General features: G+C 46.3%; 1 protein-coding gene across 1 annotated transcript in view; it reads right to left on the minus strand.

Annotated features, from left to right (window-relative positions):
• The window catches only part of LOC109881416 (slit homolog 1 protein-like), a 182,330-nt gene that overhangs the window by 28,982 nt on the left and 137,976 nt on the right, over nt 1-15,372 (minus strand). The window contains exons 10-15 of the mRNA XM_031805094.1: nt 12,884-12,955; nt 8,228-8,299; nt 8,055-8,126; nt 7,236-7,379; nt 5,928-6,091; nt 1,915-1,938 (exon numbers count right to left, since the gene is read on the minus strand). Of these exons, the coding sequence (XP_031660954.1) occupies nt 1,915-1,938; nt 5,928-6,091; nt 7,236-7,379; nt 8,055-8,126; nt 8,228-8,299; nt 12,884-12,955 (548 nt within the window). The remainder of the gene's footprint in view (nt 1-1,914; nt 1,939-5,927; nt 6,092-7,235; nt 7,380-8,054; nt 8,127-8,227; nt 8,300-12,883; nt 12,956-15,372) is intronic.

Consider the following 15,372-nt stretch of genomic DNA (forward strand, 5'->3'; position numbering starts at 1 on the left):
TCAACTCCACCCTTAAGTGATGTTTAGGGATGATGTCATCGTGCCCCTGTAAAGAGTAGAGCCCCCAGAGCCACAGACAGAGGCTTCAACTCAATACGCTCGGAAAGTGGAGACGTCGTAGAATGTTAAAAGGTTAAAAGGTCAAAATTGCTGGAGACACCTTGCCGGTTTGGTGACACCTTTGTGCCTGCTAGGAAAGAGATTTGAGATGGCTAATTGGTGGTAAATAAGTGAATTGTTTCACCTCACAGTTAGCCAATTCAAACTGTTTACAGTCAGTTGGCAATCACTTCTTCACTATTTTGCTAGCTACAGTAGCACTGCCGTGTCAATAATAACCTGACTCCAAAAATGACAGGTGTCTCAAGCTGTGTTTGTATTTGACCATTGTGACGTGCATCCATGCATACCCACTTCCTATGGGTATAGACAAATATTTCTCTCCTCATCTCCTTTCCTTCATCCCAATAGACTAACATAGCTTCCTGTCCGCATCTCCTTTCCTTCATCTCAATAGACTAACATAGCTTCCTGTCCTCATCTTCTTTCCTTCATCTCAATAGACTAACATAGCTTCCTGTCCTCATCTTCTTTCCTTCATCTCAATAGACTAACATAGCTTCCTCTCCTCATCTCCTTTCCTTCATTTCAATTGACTAACATAGCTTCCTCTCCTCATCTCCTTTCCTTTATCTAAATAGACTAACATAGCTTCCTCTCCTCATCTCCTTTCCTTCTTCTCAATAGACTAGCTTAGCTTCCTCTCCTCATCTCCTGAGGCTGTCTCAGTGAGAACAGTTGTGACTGAGACATGTTGTTCCATGTGTTCTGCTTCTACAATACAGCCTTATTGGTCTCTTTTGGACTGAGACAAACAGCTCAGACAGACAGGAAGTCCTGTACTGATGATGACTGAAGTCTAATGATGCTCATTACACTGTGCTGTGGACGACACACACACACGCACATGCGCACACACACTCGCTTGCTCGCTCTCTTGCGCACGCATGCACACACACACACACACACACACACACACACACACACACACACACACACACACACACACACACACACACACACACACACACACACACACACACACACACACACACACACACACACACACACACAGGCGATGAGTGAAGTCTAATAATGCTTATTACAGAGCGAAGTGGATGAACGGAAGTAAATGTAATTTCCTGCTACACAGGAAGCAATGAAAGTTTCAGGATGTTCTTTGATCTAGCAGAGTGACTTGTCTTTCACTGAGACACGAGGACTGATAGATAGTGGGGGAGGGAGAGAGAAAGCGAGAGAGAGGGAATGAGAGAGAATGAGAGAGAGGGAAAGAGAAAGGGAGGTAGGGAGATAGCGAGGTGGAGTTTGTTGGGAAGAGAGTTGTCTGCCAGTACAGAGACTGAATGTTAGTAGTCTACAGTATATTCCACAGTCCAATTATTCACAGAATATAACATGCCATTCCAGTGTTTTTGTGAGTATTTGTCATACATTTTTTGAAGAGGACAGATTTAGTATTAAGCTTTCATATTGTATTTCCATTCATGTCACCTGCCAATGATAGCCCAGTGTCTTTCTCAAAGATGCGCGCGCACACACACACACACACACACACACACACACACACACACACACACACACACACACACACACACACACACACACACACACACACACGCGCGCGCGTGCGCGCACGCGCAGAGCTGAGCTGAGGCAGAGGGCCAGACAAGGAAGCACACATGACTTACGGTAAAACACAGACCACAAGAGTTAACCCATTCCAGTTAGACGGAGAAAGAGATAGAGAAGAGGAGAACTACAGAATGAATGGAGGGATGGAGAGGTGAATAGCGAGGGAGAAGATGTGTAAAAGCGTGAACACAAGCTACTCACCAGGGATGAAGTATTGTTCCTTGGCTGTGATGGAAACAAGAGAGAAGCAATGATGTTAGTCAACACAGATATACATTCTCACATACACTACATGGTCAAAAGTATGTGGACATACGTCATATTAGTGGATTCGGGTATATTAGCCACACCCGTTACTGACAGGTGTATAACATCAAGCACACAGCCATGCAATCTCCATAGACAAACATGGGAAGTAGAATGGCCGTATTAAAAAGTTCAGTGACTTTCAACGTGGCACCGTCATAGGATGCCACCTTCCCAACAAGTCAGTTGGGATCCCTGAGTGCTATAGTATGTAGAGCATAAAAATCATCTGTCCTCGGTTGTGACACTCACTACCAAGTTCCAAACTACCTCTGGAAGCAACAGTAGCACAAGAACTGTTCGTCGGGAGCTTCATGAAATGGGTTTCCATGACCAAGCAGCCGCACACAAGCCTAAGATCACAATGCGCAATGCCGCCATTGGACTCTTGAGCAGTGGAAACGCATTCTCTGGAGTGATGCATCTTGCTTCACCATCTGGCAGTCCAATGGACAAGTCTGAGTTTGGAGAACGCTACCTGAGAACGCTAATGCTAACTGTAAAGTTTGGTGGTGGAGGAATAATGGTCTGCGGCTGTTTTCATGGTTTAGGCTCCTTAGTTTGATTAAAGGGAAATCTTAACACTACAGCATACAATGACATTCGAGATGATTCTGTGCTTCCAACTTTGTGTTTAACAGTTTGGGGAAGGCCCTTTCCTGTTTAGGCTCCTTTCATGGTTTAGGCTCCCTAGTTTCATTGGAGGGAAATCTTAACACTACAGCATACAATGACATTCGAGACGATTCTGTGCTTCCAACTTTGTGTTTAACAGTTTGGGGGAAGGCCCTTTCCTGTTTCCTGTTTCCTGCTTCAGCATGGCAATGCCACAATGGAGGGGGAGGGGGGGGGAGAGAGAAAGAGAGAGAGAGAGAGAGAGAGAGAGAGAGAGAGAGAGAGAGAGAGAGAGAGAGAGAGAGAGAGAGAAAATTATGATTCACCATGGCTAGGCAGATGACAATGCTAGATTGTAAACCAGCGAGAGTAGCGTGTGGAGAGAGGAGTGCCAGTCTGCCTATCCCGCTGCTCTAACACAGTATACTGGCAGAGAGACACACACACAGCGAGGCAGAAACACTATACTGTACCCTATGGGTGCCAGAGACAGGAAGAGTGGGATGGGAATGGGGAATGGGCAGGGGAAGTGAGGGGGATCAGGGAGGTGGGGAGTGAATATAGTAAAGGGTGGGAATGGGGAATGGGCAGGGGAAGTGAGGGGGATCAGGGAGATGGGGAGTGAATATAGTAAAGGGTGGGAATGGGGAATGCGCAGGGGAAGTGAGGGGGATCAGGGAGGTGGGGAGTGAATATAGTAAAGGGTGGGTGGGAGTGCAGGAGAGTAAAACCCACTATGCCTGACAGACAGAGGAAAGGGCCTGGAGGTAGGGAGATTTGGGGAAGGGGGAGAGGAAGGATGATGGGCAGAGTGGGGGCAGGGGTATTAGAAATTGGTATTTGAAGTGAGGTACTGTAGTAGGCAGAGGGCTTGAGGAATTGGACACGGGCAGAAACCCTAGCTACAGCGCCAGCCTTACCCAGCCATGCCAGCTCTCTGTGGTGTACTGTGAAACCAGACTCACTGTGTGTTAATGTGCTATAAAACCTGCTAGAGGAGAGAGGGATGGAGGGAGGGATAAAGGATCAACAACTAAATTAAAACCCTCGGCTAGGGATAAAGGATCAACAACTCAATTAAAACCCTCGGCTAGGGATAAAGGATCAACAACTAAATTAAAACCCTCGGCTAGGGATAAAGGATCAACAACTAAATTAAAACCCTCTTCTAGGGATAAAGGATCAACAACTAAATTAAAACCCTCTTCTAGGGATAAAGGATCAACAATTAAATTAAAACCCTCTTCTAGGGATAAAGGATCAACAACTAAATTAAAACCCCCTTCTAGGGATAAAGGATCAACAACTAAATTAAAACCCTCTTCTAGGGATAAAGGATCAACAACTAAATTAAAACCCTCTTCTAGGGATAAAGGATCAACAACTAAATTAAAACCCTCTTCTAGGGATAAAGGATCAACAACTAAATTAAAACCCTCTTCTAGGGATAAAGGATCAACAACTAAATTAAAACCCTCTTCTAGGGATAAAGGATCAACAACTAAATTAAAACCCTCTTCTAGGGATAAAGGATCAACAACTAAATTAAAACCCTCGGCTAGGGATAAAGGATCAACAACTAAATTAAAACCCTCTTCTAGGGATAAAGGATCAACAACTAAATTAAAACCCTCTTCTAGGGATAAAGGATCAACAACTAAATTAAAACCCTCGGCTAGGGATAAAGGATCAACAACTAAATTAAAACCCTTGGCTAGGGATAAAGGATCAACAACTAAATTAAAACCCTCGGCTAGGGATAAAGGATCAACAACTAAATTAAAACCCTCGGCTAGGGATAAAGGATCAACAACTAAATTAAAACCCTCTTCTAGGGATAAAGGATCAACAACTAAATTAAAACCCTCTTCTAGGGATAAAGGATCAACAATTAAATTAAAACCCTCTTCTAGGGAAGAGGGGATAAAGGGATAAAGTACTATCTTCTTGCTGTAAATGGAGAGGGAGAATGAAAAGGAGTGTGAGCGTTAGGGAGCAATCGAGAAAGAGGGGAGTTTTGATTGGTATGAGTACTGCTGGCAGAGGGGAGAGAGGAAGATGGAGTGATTGAAGGGAAATCTTAACGCTACAGCATACAATGACATTCGAGACAATTCTGTGCTTCCAACTTTGTGTGCAACAGTTTGGGGAAGGGCCTTTCCTGTTTCAGCATGGCAATGAATGCCACAGTGCACAAAGCGAGGTCCAGGGGGGGGGGAGAGAGAGAGAGAGAGAGAGAGAGAGAGAGAGACAGCTGGAGAGAGAGACAGGTGGAGAGAGAGAAAGATATTTAAGTAAGGATCAAACGTTTTAGAACACCTACTCCTTCCAGGATTTTTCTTTATTTTTTACTATTTTCTACATTGTAGAATAATCGTGAAGATATCAAAACTATGAAATAACTCATATGGAATCATGTAGTAACCAAAAAAGTGTTAAACTAATTCAAATACGGGCCATGGACATTAGACCTGTGGAAATGTGTCCTTTTGTCTGGAGTCCAAATTGGAGATTTTTGGTTGCAACTGCCATTTCTTTGTGAGACGCCGTGTGGGTGAACGGATGATCTCCACATGTGTATTTCCCACCGTGAAGCATGGAGGAGGAGGTGTGTTGGTGTGGGGGAGCTTTTCTGGTGACACTGTCTATTATTTATTTAGAATTCCAGGCACACTTAACCAGCATGGCTACCACAGCATTCTGTAGTGATACGCCATCCCATCTGGTTTGGGCTTAGTGGGACTATCATTTGTTTTTCAACAGGACAAAGACCCAACACACCTCCAGGCTGTGTAAAGGCTATTTTACCAAGAAGTAGAGTGATGGAGTGCTGCATCAGATGACCAAATTGAGATGGTTTGGGATAAGTCGGAGAGTGAAGGAAAAGCAGCCAACAAGTGCTCAGCATATGTGGAAATTCCTTCAAGACTGTTGGAAAAGCATTCCAGCTGAAGCTGGTTGAGAGAATGCCAAGATTGTGCAAAGCTGTCATCAAGGCAAAGGATAGTTATTTGAAGAATCTAAAATATAAAATATATTCTGATTTGTTTAACACTTTTTTGATTATACCTGATTCCATATGTGTTATTGAATAGTTTTGATGTCTTCACTATTATTCTACAATGTTGAAAATAGTAAAAAATAAAGAAAGATCCTGGAAGGAGTAGGTGTTCTAAAACTTTTGACTGGTAGTATATAAATATATATATAAATAAGAGAGAGAGAGAGAGAGAGAGAGAGAGAGAGAGAGCTGGAGAGAGAGGTTCACTACAGACAGATGCCAGTCCTCCTACCAGAGCAGCGGAACTTCTTGCTCTTGATCTGCCCGATGCGTTTGTTGGCCAGTCGTCTGGGGCTGGTACAACGGGCACCACTGGTCTCTATGGGGTTGGAGCGCAGGTAGTCTGCCAGCCACCTCATATTACAGTCACAGATAAACGGGTTCTGGGCCAGGTGACTGAAGAGAGAGAGGGTAGAGGGAGGGCGGGAGGGTGAATGGGTGGGGGAGATACGGGGGAGAGAGGAGGGAGGAAATTTCATGCCAGGAATTTAGGGAGGGTAGCAAATTCCATCCCAATATAATCTTTGTAAACATTAAATGTTACTGTGTGACATGTTAAAGATGTACATCTGTGTGATTGTGTGTGGCATGGGATCTATGTGGTGGTCATCAAGGCCTAGGGTATGGAGATAATGGGATCTATGTGGTGGTCATCAAGGCCTAGGGTATGGAGATAATGGGATCTATGTGGTGGTCATCAAGGCCTAGGGTATGGAGATGATGGGATCTATGTGGTGGTCATCAAGGCCTAGGGTGGACAGTATAAATAGCAGGGACAAGGTAGAGGATATTTGTACTTCTTTTCTCAGGATCCAGGTTCAACAAGAGGCTAGTTATAGACTGGATTTCAGGCACCAGTGTGTGTGTGTGTATGTGTGTGTGTGTGTGTGTGCATGCGTGTGTGTGTGTGTGTGTGTGTATGGTCGTGTGTGTGAACGGTCTACCCTGTTGTCTATGGGGCTGTGGGTGAGAAATGTGTTGTCAGGTGAGCCAAGGGACAACATTATCAATCAACTTCACAGGTGTGTGCGTGTACGTGTGTGTCTGAGTGTTTGTGCGTGCCTATACTTGTTTATATGTGTTATACAACATAACACAATTGTCCTTGCCAAATATAAACTGCTCAAGTCATTCAGTCAAAACCCTACTGCAGTTTGCTGTCAGCGTTGATAAGTGTTTCTTAATTAAGGCAGCACTGGCACATGCTTGATTGGAGGGTGTATTGACTTGATTTTGAATTACCTGAAGGTGTGTGTGTGTTTGAATTTCCTGAGTGTGTGTAATTGTCACGATGATGGATTTACATCTTTCCATTCCTGTGTTATTACGGAGTAAACAGCTGTTTGGCTCATGTTTTATGGTGACAGAGAAGAATGTGTGTGTGTGTGTGTGTGTGTGTGTGTGTGTGTGTGTGTGTGTGTGTGTGTGTGTGTGTGTGTGTGTGTGTGTGTGTGTGTGTGTGTGTGTGTGTGTGTGTGTGTGTGTGTGTGTGTGTGTGTGTGTGCGTGCGTGCGTGTGTGTGTGTGTGTGTGTAACTTACAGCGTCTGTATAGCTCTGAGAGAAGCGAAGGTGCCCTTGGCCACAGTCTGTATCTTGTTGTCATACAGAGACAGAAGAGAGAGGTTCTGCAGGTCTGTGAAGGCATTGGCCCGAACACAGTGGATCTTATTGGCATTCAACAACCTGGGACAGGAAGGTAGAGAGAGAGAAAGAGAGAGAGAGAGAGAGAGAGAGAGAGAGAGAGAGAGAGGGGGGAAGAGAGAGAGAAAGATAGAAAGAGACATAGAGAGAGAGGGGTTGGGGGGAGAGAGAGCGAGAGAGAGAGCGAGAGAGAGAGAGGGGGGGGGAGAGAAAGAGAGAGAGAAAGATAGAAAGAGACAGAGAGAGGGGGGGGTGGGGAGAGAGAGAGACAGAGAGAGGGGGGGGTGAGGGGGAGAAAGAGAGAGAGAAAGTTAGAAAGAGACAGAGATAGAGGGGTAGGAGGGAGAGAGAGCGAGAGAGAGAGAGAGAGAGAGGGGGGGGGGTAGAGAGAGAGAGAGGGGTGGGGGGAGAAAGAGAGAGAGAAAGATAGAAAGAGACAGAGAGAGAGGGGTGGGGGGAGAGAGAGCGAGAGAAAGATAGAAAGAGACAGAGAGAGAGGGGTGGGGGGAGAGAGAGCGAGATAGAGAGAGGGGGTGGGGGGGAGAAAGAGAGAGAGAAAGATAGAAAGAGACAGAGAGAGAGGGGTGGGGGGAGAGAGAGCGAGATAGAGAGAGGGGGAGAAAGAGAGTTTTAAAAATTAAAAGGGAAATAAAATATGTTACTTACAATCATCAATGTAAGCTGAATATTATCAAGGACTAGCCACTGTGTACTTACAGTAGTTGCAGGGCATATAGTCCATCAAACACTCCTTTGGGAAGCTCCGTAATCTTATTCCCATACAGGACTCTGGAAAAGATCAATTGATAAATTAATTAATTAATCAGTGACTCAATCAATCAACAATAAATCAGAAATGCACTTATCCATCAATGGTTATAGTGACTCACAGTGAGTTGAGAGATCTCAGGCCTTGGAAGGCATCGGGAGCTATTTCAGATATCTGGTTATTACTCAGGTCTCTGAAGGGGGGGTGAAAGGGGGGGGGGTAAAGAGGCATTCAATGTGGGAGGTCTTGTCTTCAGCCAGGCCCAACTTTCATACTGTAACTCTGACCCTTATCCCCTAGGACTCAACTAAGTCCTTATAGTACCATAACTTATCATTCAAGTTTCCATTCTAGAACTTCCTGACACAGCCATTGATATTCGGACAGAAGTGAGTTGACGATACTGCTAGCCAATCAAAACGCAGAATAGTGTGGTGTGTGTGTGTGGTATATTAATGGCATCCAGGGCTATGGTCCATATGGAACAGGCTGTTTCTGTAAATGCCTGTCGTTAATAGGATCCACAGATCTCTGGCCACAAGCTAACCACAAAGTTTTTGTGTGTGTGTGTGTTGGTGTGTGTGTGTGTGTGTGTATGTGTGTGTGGGCAGTGAACTCCAGTCAACTGCATGTCTTTAAAGGGAAATCATCATGTGGTCTTTAAGATGTGAAATGATCCCATTTGAGGCTAATGTTAAACTAAGTGCTAAATAAGTGTCTAGTGCAAAAGCCTGACATTTCCTGGAAAATAGAGCTCTGGATTAGGAGGAGGTTACAGCATCTGATCTCAGACACACTCCTGTCATGTGAAAATAGAGTCCTGGATATGCATCTGATCTCAGACACACTCCTGTCATGTGAAAATAGAGTCCTGGATAAGCATCTGATCTCAGACACACTCCTGTCATGTGAAAATAGAGTCCTGGATAAGCATCTGATCTCAGACACACTCCTGTCATGTGAAAATAGAGTCCTGGATAAGCATCTGATCTCAGACACACTACTGTCATGTGAAAATAGAGTCCTGGATATGCATCTGATCTCAGACACACTCCTGTCATGTGAAAATAGAGTCCTGGATAAGCATCTGATCTCAGACACACTCCTGTCATGTGAAAATAGAGTCCTGGATAAGCATCTTATCTCAGACACACTCCTGTCATGTGAAAATAGAGTCCTGGATAAGCATCTGATCTCAGACACACTACTGTCATGTGAAAATAGAGTCCTGGATAAGCATCTGATCTCAGACACACTCCTGTCATGTGAAAATAGAGTCCTAGATAAGCATCTGATCTCAGACACACTCCTGTCATGTGAAAATAGAGTCCTGGATAAGCATCTGATCTCAGACACACTACTGTCATGTGAAAATAGAGTCCTGGATAAGCATCTGATCTCAGACACACTCCTGTCATGTGAAAATAGAGTCCTGGATAAGCATCTGATCTCAGACACACTCCTGACATGTGAAAATAGAGTCCTGGATAAGCATCTGATCTCAGACACACTCCTGTCATGTGAAAATAGAGCGCCAGACTAGTAGGAGGTTACATCATCTGATCTCAGACACACCTCTGTCATGTTCCAGGTTATTTGGAGAGTGCATATCAGAGCCAAAACCAAGCCATGAGGTCAAAGGAATTGTCTGTAGTGCTCCGAGACAGGATTGTGTCGAGGCACAGATGTGGAGAAGGTTGTCTGTAGCCTTGAAGGTCCCCAAGAACACAGTGGCCTCCATCATTCTTAAATGGAAGAAGTTTAGAACCACCAAGACTCTTCCTAGAGCTGGCTGCCCAGCCAAACTGAGCAATTGGGGAAGGAGGGCCTTGGTCAGGGAGGTAACCAAGAACCCGATGGTCACTCTGACAGAGCTCTAGAGTTCCTGTTTGGACATGGGAGAAACTTCCAGAAGGACAACTGTCTCTGCAGCACTCCAACAATCAGGCTTTTATGGTGGAGTGGCCAGACGGAAGCAACTCCTCAGTAAAAGGCACGTGACAGCCTGCTTGGACTCTCAAAAAGGACTCTCATTTGGTCTGATGAAACCAAGATTGAACTCTTTGGCCTGAATGCCAAGCGTCACGCCTGGAGGAAACCTGGCACCATACCTACAGGGAAGGATGGTGGTGGCAGCATCATGCTGTGGGGATGTTTTTCACCAGCAGGGACTGGGAGACTAGTCAGGATCGAGGCAGAGATGAACGGGGCAAAGTACATCGAGATACTTGATGGAAACCTACTCCAGAGCACTCAGGACCTCAGACTGGGGCAAAGGTTCACCTTCCAACAGACCAACGACCCTAAGCACACAACCAAACCAATGCAGGAGTCGCTTCGGGACAAGTCTCTGAATGTCCTTGAGTGGCCCAGCCAGAGCCCACTTTAACCCAATCGAACATCTCTGGAGAGGCCTGAAAATAGCTGTGCAGCAACGCTCCCCATCCAACCTGACGGAGCTTGAGAGGATCTGCAGAGAAGAATGGGAGAAATTCCCCAAATACAGGTGTGCCAAGCTTGTAGCGTCATACCCAAGAAGACTCAAGGCTGTAATTGCTGCCAAAGGTGCTTCAACAAAGTACTGAGTAAAGGGTCTGAATACTTACGTAAATGTGATATTTCTGTTTTAAAAAATATATAAATTAGCAAAGATTTCTAAAAACCTGTTTTTGCTTTGACATTATGGGTTATTGTGTAGATTGATGAGAGAAAAACAACAATTTCATCCATTTTAGAATAAGGATGTAACATAACAAAATGTGTTAAATGTGAAGGGGTCTGAATACTTCCCAAGAGCACTATATGTGGCTGCTATGAAAGTTGTGAGGTTTGAGGTGATCAGGAGTGTATTCATTCCATCGATTCTGATGAAAAAAGTTTCTTAAACAGATGCAAACAGTATGAAACTGGAATAAACATACCTGCATTTGTCCAATAGAAACTCTCGTTTGCAACTGTGAGGCTAATGATTACACCCTAGATCAGCTAGATGCAGGCAAGACTTTGCAAGGCAAATCACATTGATTCCTCAAATTTCTCTCAACCTGTGCACATTGTAAACACATTATTCATAGGCCATGTTGTTGTAACCTCATGATGGGTATAGGGAAAATGTGAGTATCATGTAGTAGCCTAAACCTATTGACATTGCATTGAACTGGGTGAATGAAATATGAATGAGAGTCATCTAATATGCTGTAATGTAAATCAAATGTACTTATAAAGCCCTTCGTACATCAGCTGATATCTCAAAGTGCTGTACAGAAACCCAGCCTAAAACCCCAAACAGCAAGCAATGCAGGTGGAGAAGCAACAAGGCCATGCTCATAAAAATAAATAATTGTCCTTAAACGGCACCAACCGCCACTGATCTGTAGTGATATGTTTTGTTAGAGCTATAGCCTTTATTCAACATCGAGACGATATACTGAAATGCAGGAGCCACATAAGGTTATGGAGGGTAAGGAGTAGAGAGGGAGGGTGAAAGAATGTTGTTGTTGTCTAACCTAGTGTTTGGCTGTGGCTAGTTGTGACCAGTAGCCCATGTATTTTAGGGCTAAGCTGGTTAGCGACTGGTTGGTGGATGCACTGGAGGCTGAGATACTACTTGACTGGAAAGCACTGCCATGAGCAGGACAGAGTGGAAAGGAGGAGAGGAGGAGGAGCCCGCAGTCTTCAATGCAGAACATGCTAGTTGTGACCAGTAGCCCCTGTATTTTAGGGGTAGGCTGGTTAGCAAGTGGTTGGTGAGACTGAGATACTACTGGACTGAATGCAGGAGGGGGGGGGGGGGGTTCAGTCCAGTAGTATCTCAGTCTCACCAACCACTTGCTAACCAGCCTACCCCTAAAATACAGGGGCTACTGGTTGGTGGATGCACTGGAGGCTGAGATACTACTTGACTGGAAAGCACTGCCATGAGCAGGACAGAGTGGAAAGGAGGAGAGGAGGAGGAACCCGCAGTCTTCAATGCAGAACATGCTAGTTGTGACCAGTAGCCCCTGTATTTTAGGGGTAGGCTGGTTAGCAGTGGTTGGTGAGACTGAGATACTACTGGACTGAACCCCCCCCATAATTAGGGCAGAAAAGGGAGAGAAGAAAAGGATGAGAAAACCATTAGTCTTCGTTCCAGCACTCTCTCCTTCCCCAATATCATATAGTCATCATATCCAGAATCCTCTCTGCCACAGTTTATAGTGTGCCTACGCAGTCAGACAGACACTCTACGCAGGCTGAGAATACTGTACCAGCACTGAAACATGAGAGGTGTTATGACAGTGGAGATGTTTCAGCTTGTAGTTGTCTGTAGCCTTCTACCTTCTCCTGCTCTTCCTCTGAATCTAATGGTTTGGGTTGTGACATGAAAATAAGAAGGTAAGATTTACTAATTCTGTTTTGATTGGACCCCTGTGCCCTCTGGCCCGACAACAAAGTACATTGTCAACATTTCACCAGTTCTTTTTTTTTAGGTGCAGTAGGCTGGGTTGTGAAATGAGTCTAAGTGGATTGCACTCAGTTATGTTATTTTAGTCCTAAACCTGGTGTATTTACAGTACATCTGTTCTTCAGCAACAAAGGAAGTGTACTTAGTGTACTTCAGCCCTCAAGAGTATATACTTGCATTAATACTTCAGCCCTACAGCTAGTGTACTTACATGTTTTCTTCTGCCCTAGAAGAAGTGTAGTTAGTGTACTTCAGCCCTAGAGGAAGTGTATGTGTGTCAGCCCTAGAGGAAGTGTACTTTGTGTATTTCAGCCCTAGAGAGTATATACTTACATCCTGCGCAGCTTCTTGTAGGGAAAGAAGGCACCGGGAGGAACTGACTTGATCCCATTCTGCTCCAGGCGACTAGAGAGAGACAGAGATGGGGAGGAAAGAGAGGGATGGAGAGAAGGAGATGACGAGACAGACAGACGGAGAGATTGAGACAGAGAGAGGGAGGGATGGAGACAGAGAGAGGGAGAGATGGAGACAAAAAGAGGGAGGAATGAGACAGAGAGAGGAAGGGGAGAGAGAGAGAGAGAGAGAGAGAGAGAGAGAGAGAGAGAGAGAGAGAGAGAGAGAGAGAGAGAGAGAGAGAGAGAGAGAGAGAGAGAGAGAGAGAGAGAGAGAGAGAGAGAGAGAGAGAGAGAGAGAGAGAGAGAGAGAGAGTAGTCATACATTATCACAGACCCATGGTAATTGATCAGGTGCTGCCAACATCCTTTAGAAATGGAGGTACAGGGGGAGACATGGAGGAGCACAGTGGAGGTACACAGTGGAGGAACAGGGAGAGACATGGAGGAACACAGTGGAGGTACAGGGAGAGACATGGAGGAGCACAGTGGAGGTACACAGTGGAGGTACACAGTGGAGGAACAGGGAGAGACATGGAGGAACACAGTGGAGGTACAGGGAGAGACATGGAGGAACACAGTGGAGGTACACAGTGGAGGAACACAGTGGAGGAACACAGTGGAGGTACAGGGAGAGACATGGAGGAGCACAGTGGAGGTACAGGGAGAGACATGGAGGAACACAGTGGAGGAACACAGTGGAGGAACACAGTGGAGGAACACAGTGGAGGTGCAGGGAGAGACATGGAGGAACACAGTGGAGGAACACAGTGGAGGTACAGGGAGAGACATGGAGGAACACAGTGGAGGTACAGGGAGAGACATGGAGGAACACAGTGGAGGTACACAGTGGAGGTGCAGGGAGAGACATGGAGGAACACAGTGGAGGAACACAGTGGAGGTACACAGTGGAGGAACACAGTGGAGGTGCAGGGAGAGACATGGAGGAACACAGTGGAGGAACACAGTGGAGGTGCAGGGAGAGACATGGAGGAACACAGTGGAGGTGCAGGGAGAGACATGGAGGAACACAGTGGGGGTGCAGGGAGAGACATGGAGGAGCACAGTGGAGGTACAGGGAGAGACATGGAGGAACACAGTGGAGGTGCAGGGAGAGACATGGAGGAGCACAGTGGAGGTACAGGGAGATACATGGAGGAACACAGTGGAGGTACACAGTGGAGGTACAGGGAGAGACATGGAGGAACACAGTGGAGGTACAGGGAGAGACATGGAGGAACACAGTGGAGGTGCAGGGAGAGACATGGAGGAACACAGTGGAGGTACAGGGAGAGACATGGAGGAACACAGTGGAGGTACAGGGAGAGACATGGAGGAACACAGTGGAGTTGCAGGGAGAGACATGGAGGAACACAGTGGAGGTACAGGGAGAGACATGGAGGAACACAGTGGAGGTGCAGGGAGAGACATGGAGGAACACAGTGGAGGTACAGGGAGAGACATGGAGGAACACAGTGGGGGTGCAGGGAGAGACATGGAGGAGCACAGTGGAGGTACAGGGAGAGACATGGAGGAACACAGTGGAGGTGCAGGGAGAGACATGGAGGAGCACAGTGGAGGTACAGGGAGAAACATGGAGGAACACAGTGGAGGTACACAGTGGAGGTACAGGGAGAGACATGGAGGAACACAGTGGAGGTACAGGGAGAGACATGGAGGAACACAGTGGAGGTGCAGGGAGAGACATGGAGGAACACAGTGGAGGTACAGGGAGAGACATGGAGGAACACAGTGGAGGTACAGGGAGAGACATGGAGGAACACAGTGGAGGTGCAGGGAGAGACATGGAGGAACACAGTGGAGGTACAGGGAGAGACATGGAGGAACACAGTGGAGGTACAGGGAGAGACATGGAGGAACACAGTGGAGGTGCAGGGAGAGACATGGAGGAACACAGTGGAGGTACAGGGAGAGACATGGAGGAACACAGTGGAGGTACAGGGAGAGACATGGAGGAACACAGTGGAGGTACAGGGAGAGACATGGAGGAACACAGTGGAGGTGCAGGGAGAGACATGGAGGAACACAGTGGAGGTACAGGGAGAGACATGGAGGAACACAGTGGAGGTACAGGGAGAGACATGGAGGAACACAGTGGAGGTACAGGGAGAGACATGGAGGAACACAGTGGAGGTGCAGGGAGAGACATGGAGGAACACAGTGGAGGTACAGGGAGAGACATGGAGGAACACAGTGGAGGAACACAGTGGAGGAACACAGTGGAGGAACACAGTGGAGGAACACAGTGGAGGTGCAGGGAGAGACATGGAGGAACACAGTGGAGGAACACAGTGGAGGTACAGGGAGAGACATGGAGGAACACAGTGGAGGTACAGGGAGAGACATGGAGGAACACAGTGGAGGTACAGGGAGAGACATGGAGGAACACAGTGGAGGTGCAGGGAGAGA

The sequence above is a fragment of the Oncorhynchus kisutch genome, linkage group LG25, assembly GCF_002021735.2.
Source record: "Oncorhynchus kisutch isolate 150728-3 linkage group LG25, Okis_V2, whole genome shotgun sequence".
Classification (NCBI taxonomy): Eukaryota; Metazoa; Chordata; class Actinopteri; order Salmoniformes; family Salmonidae; genus Oncorhynchus; species Oncorhynchus kisutch.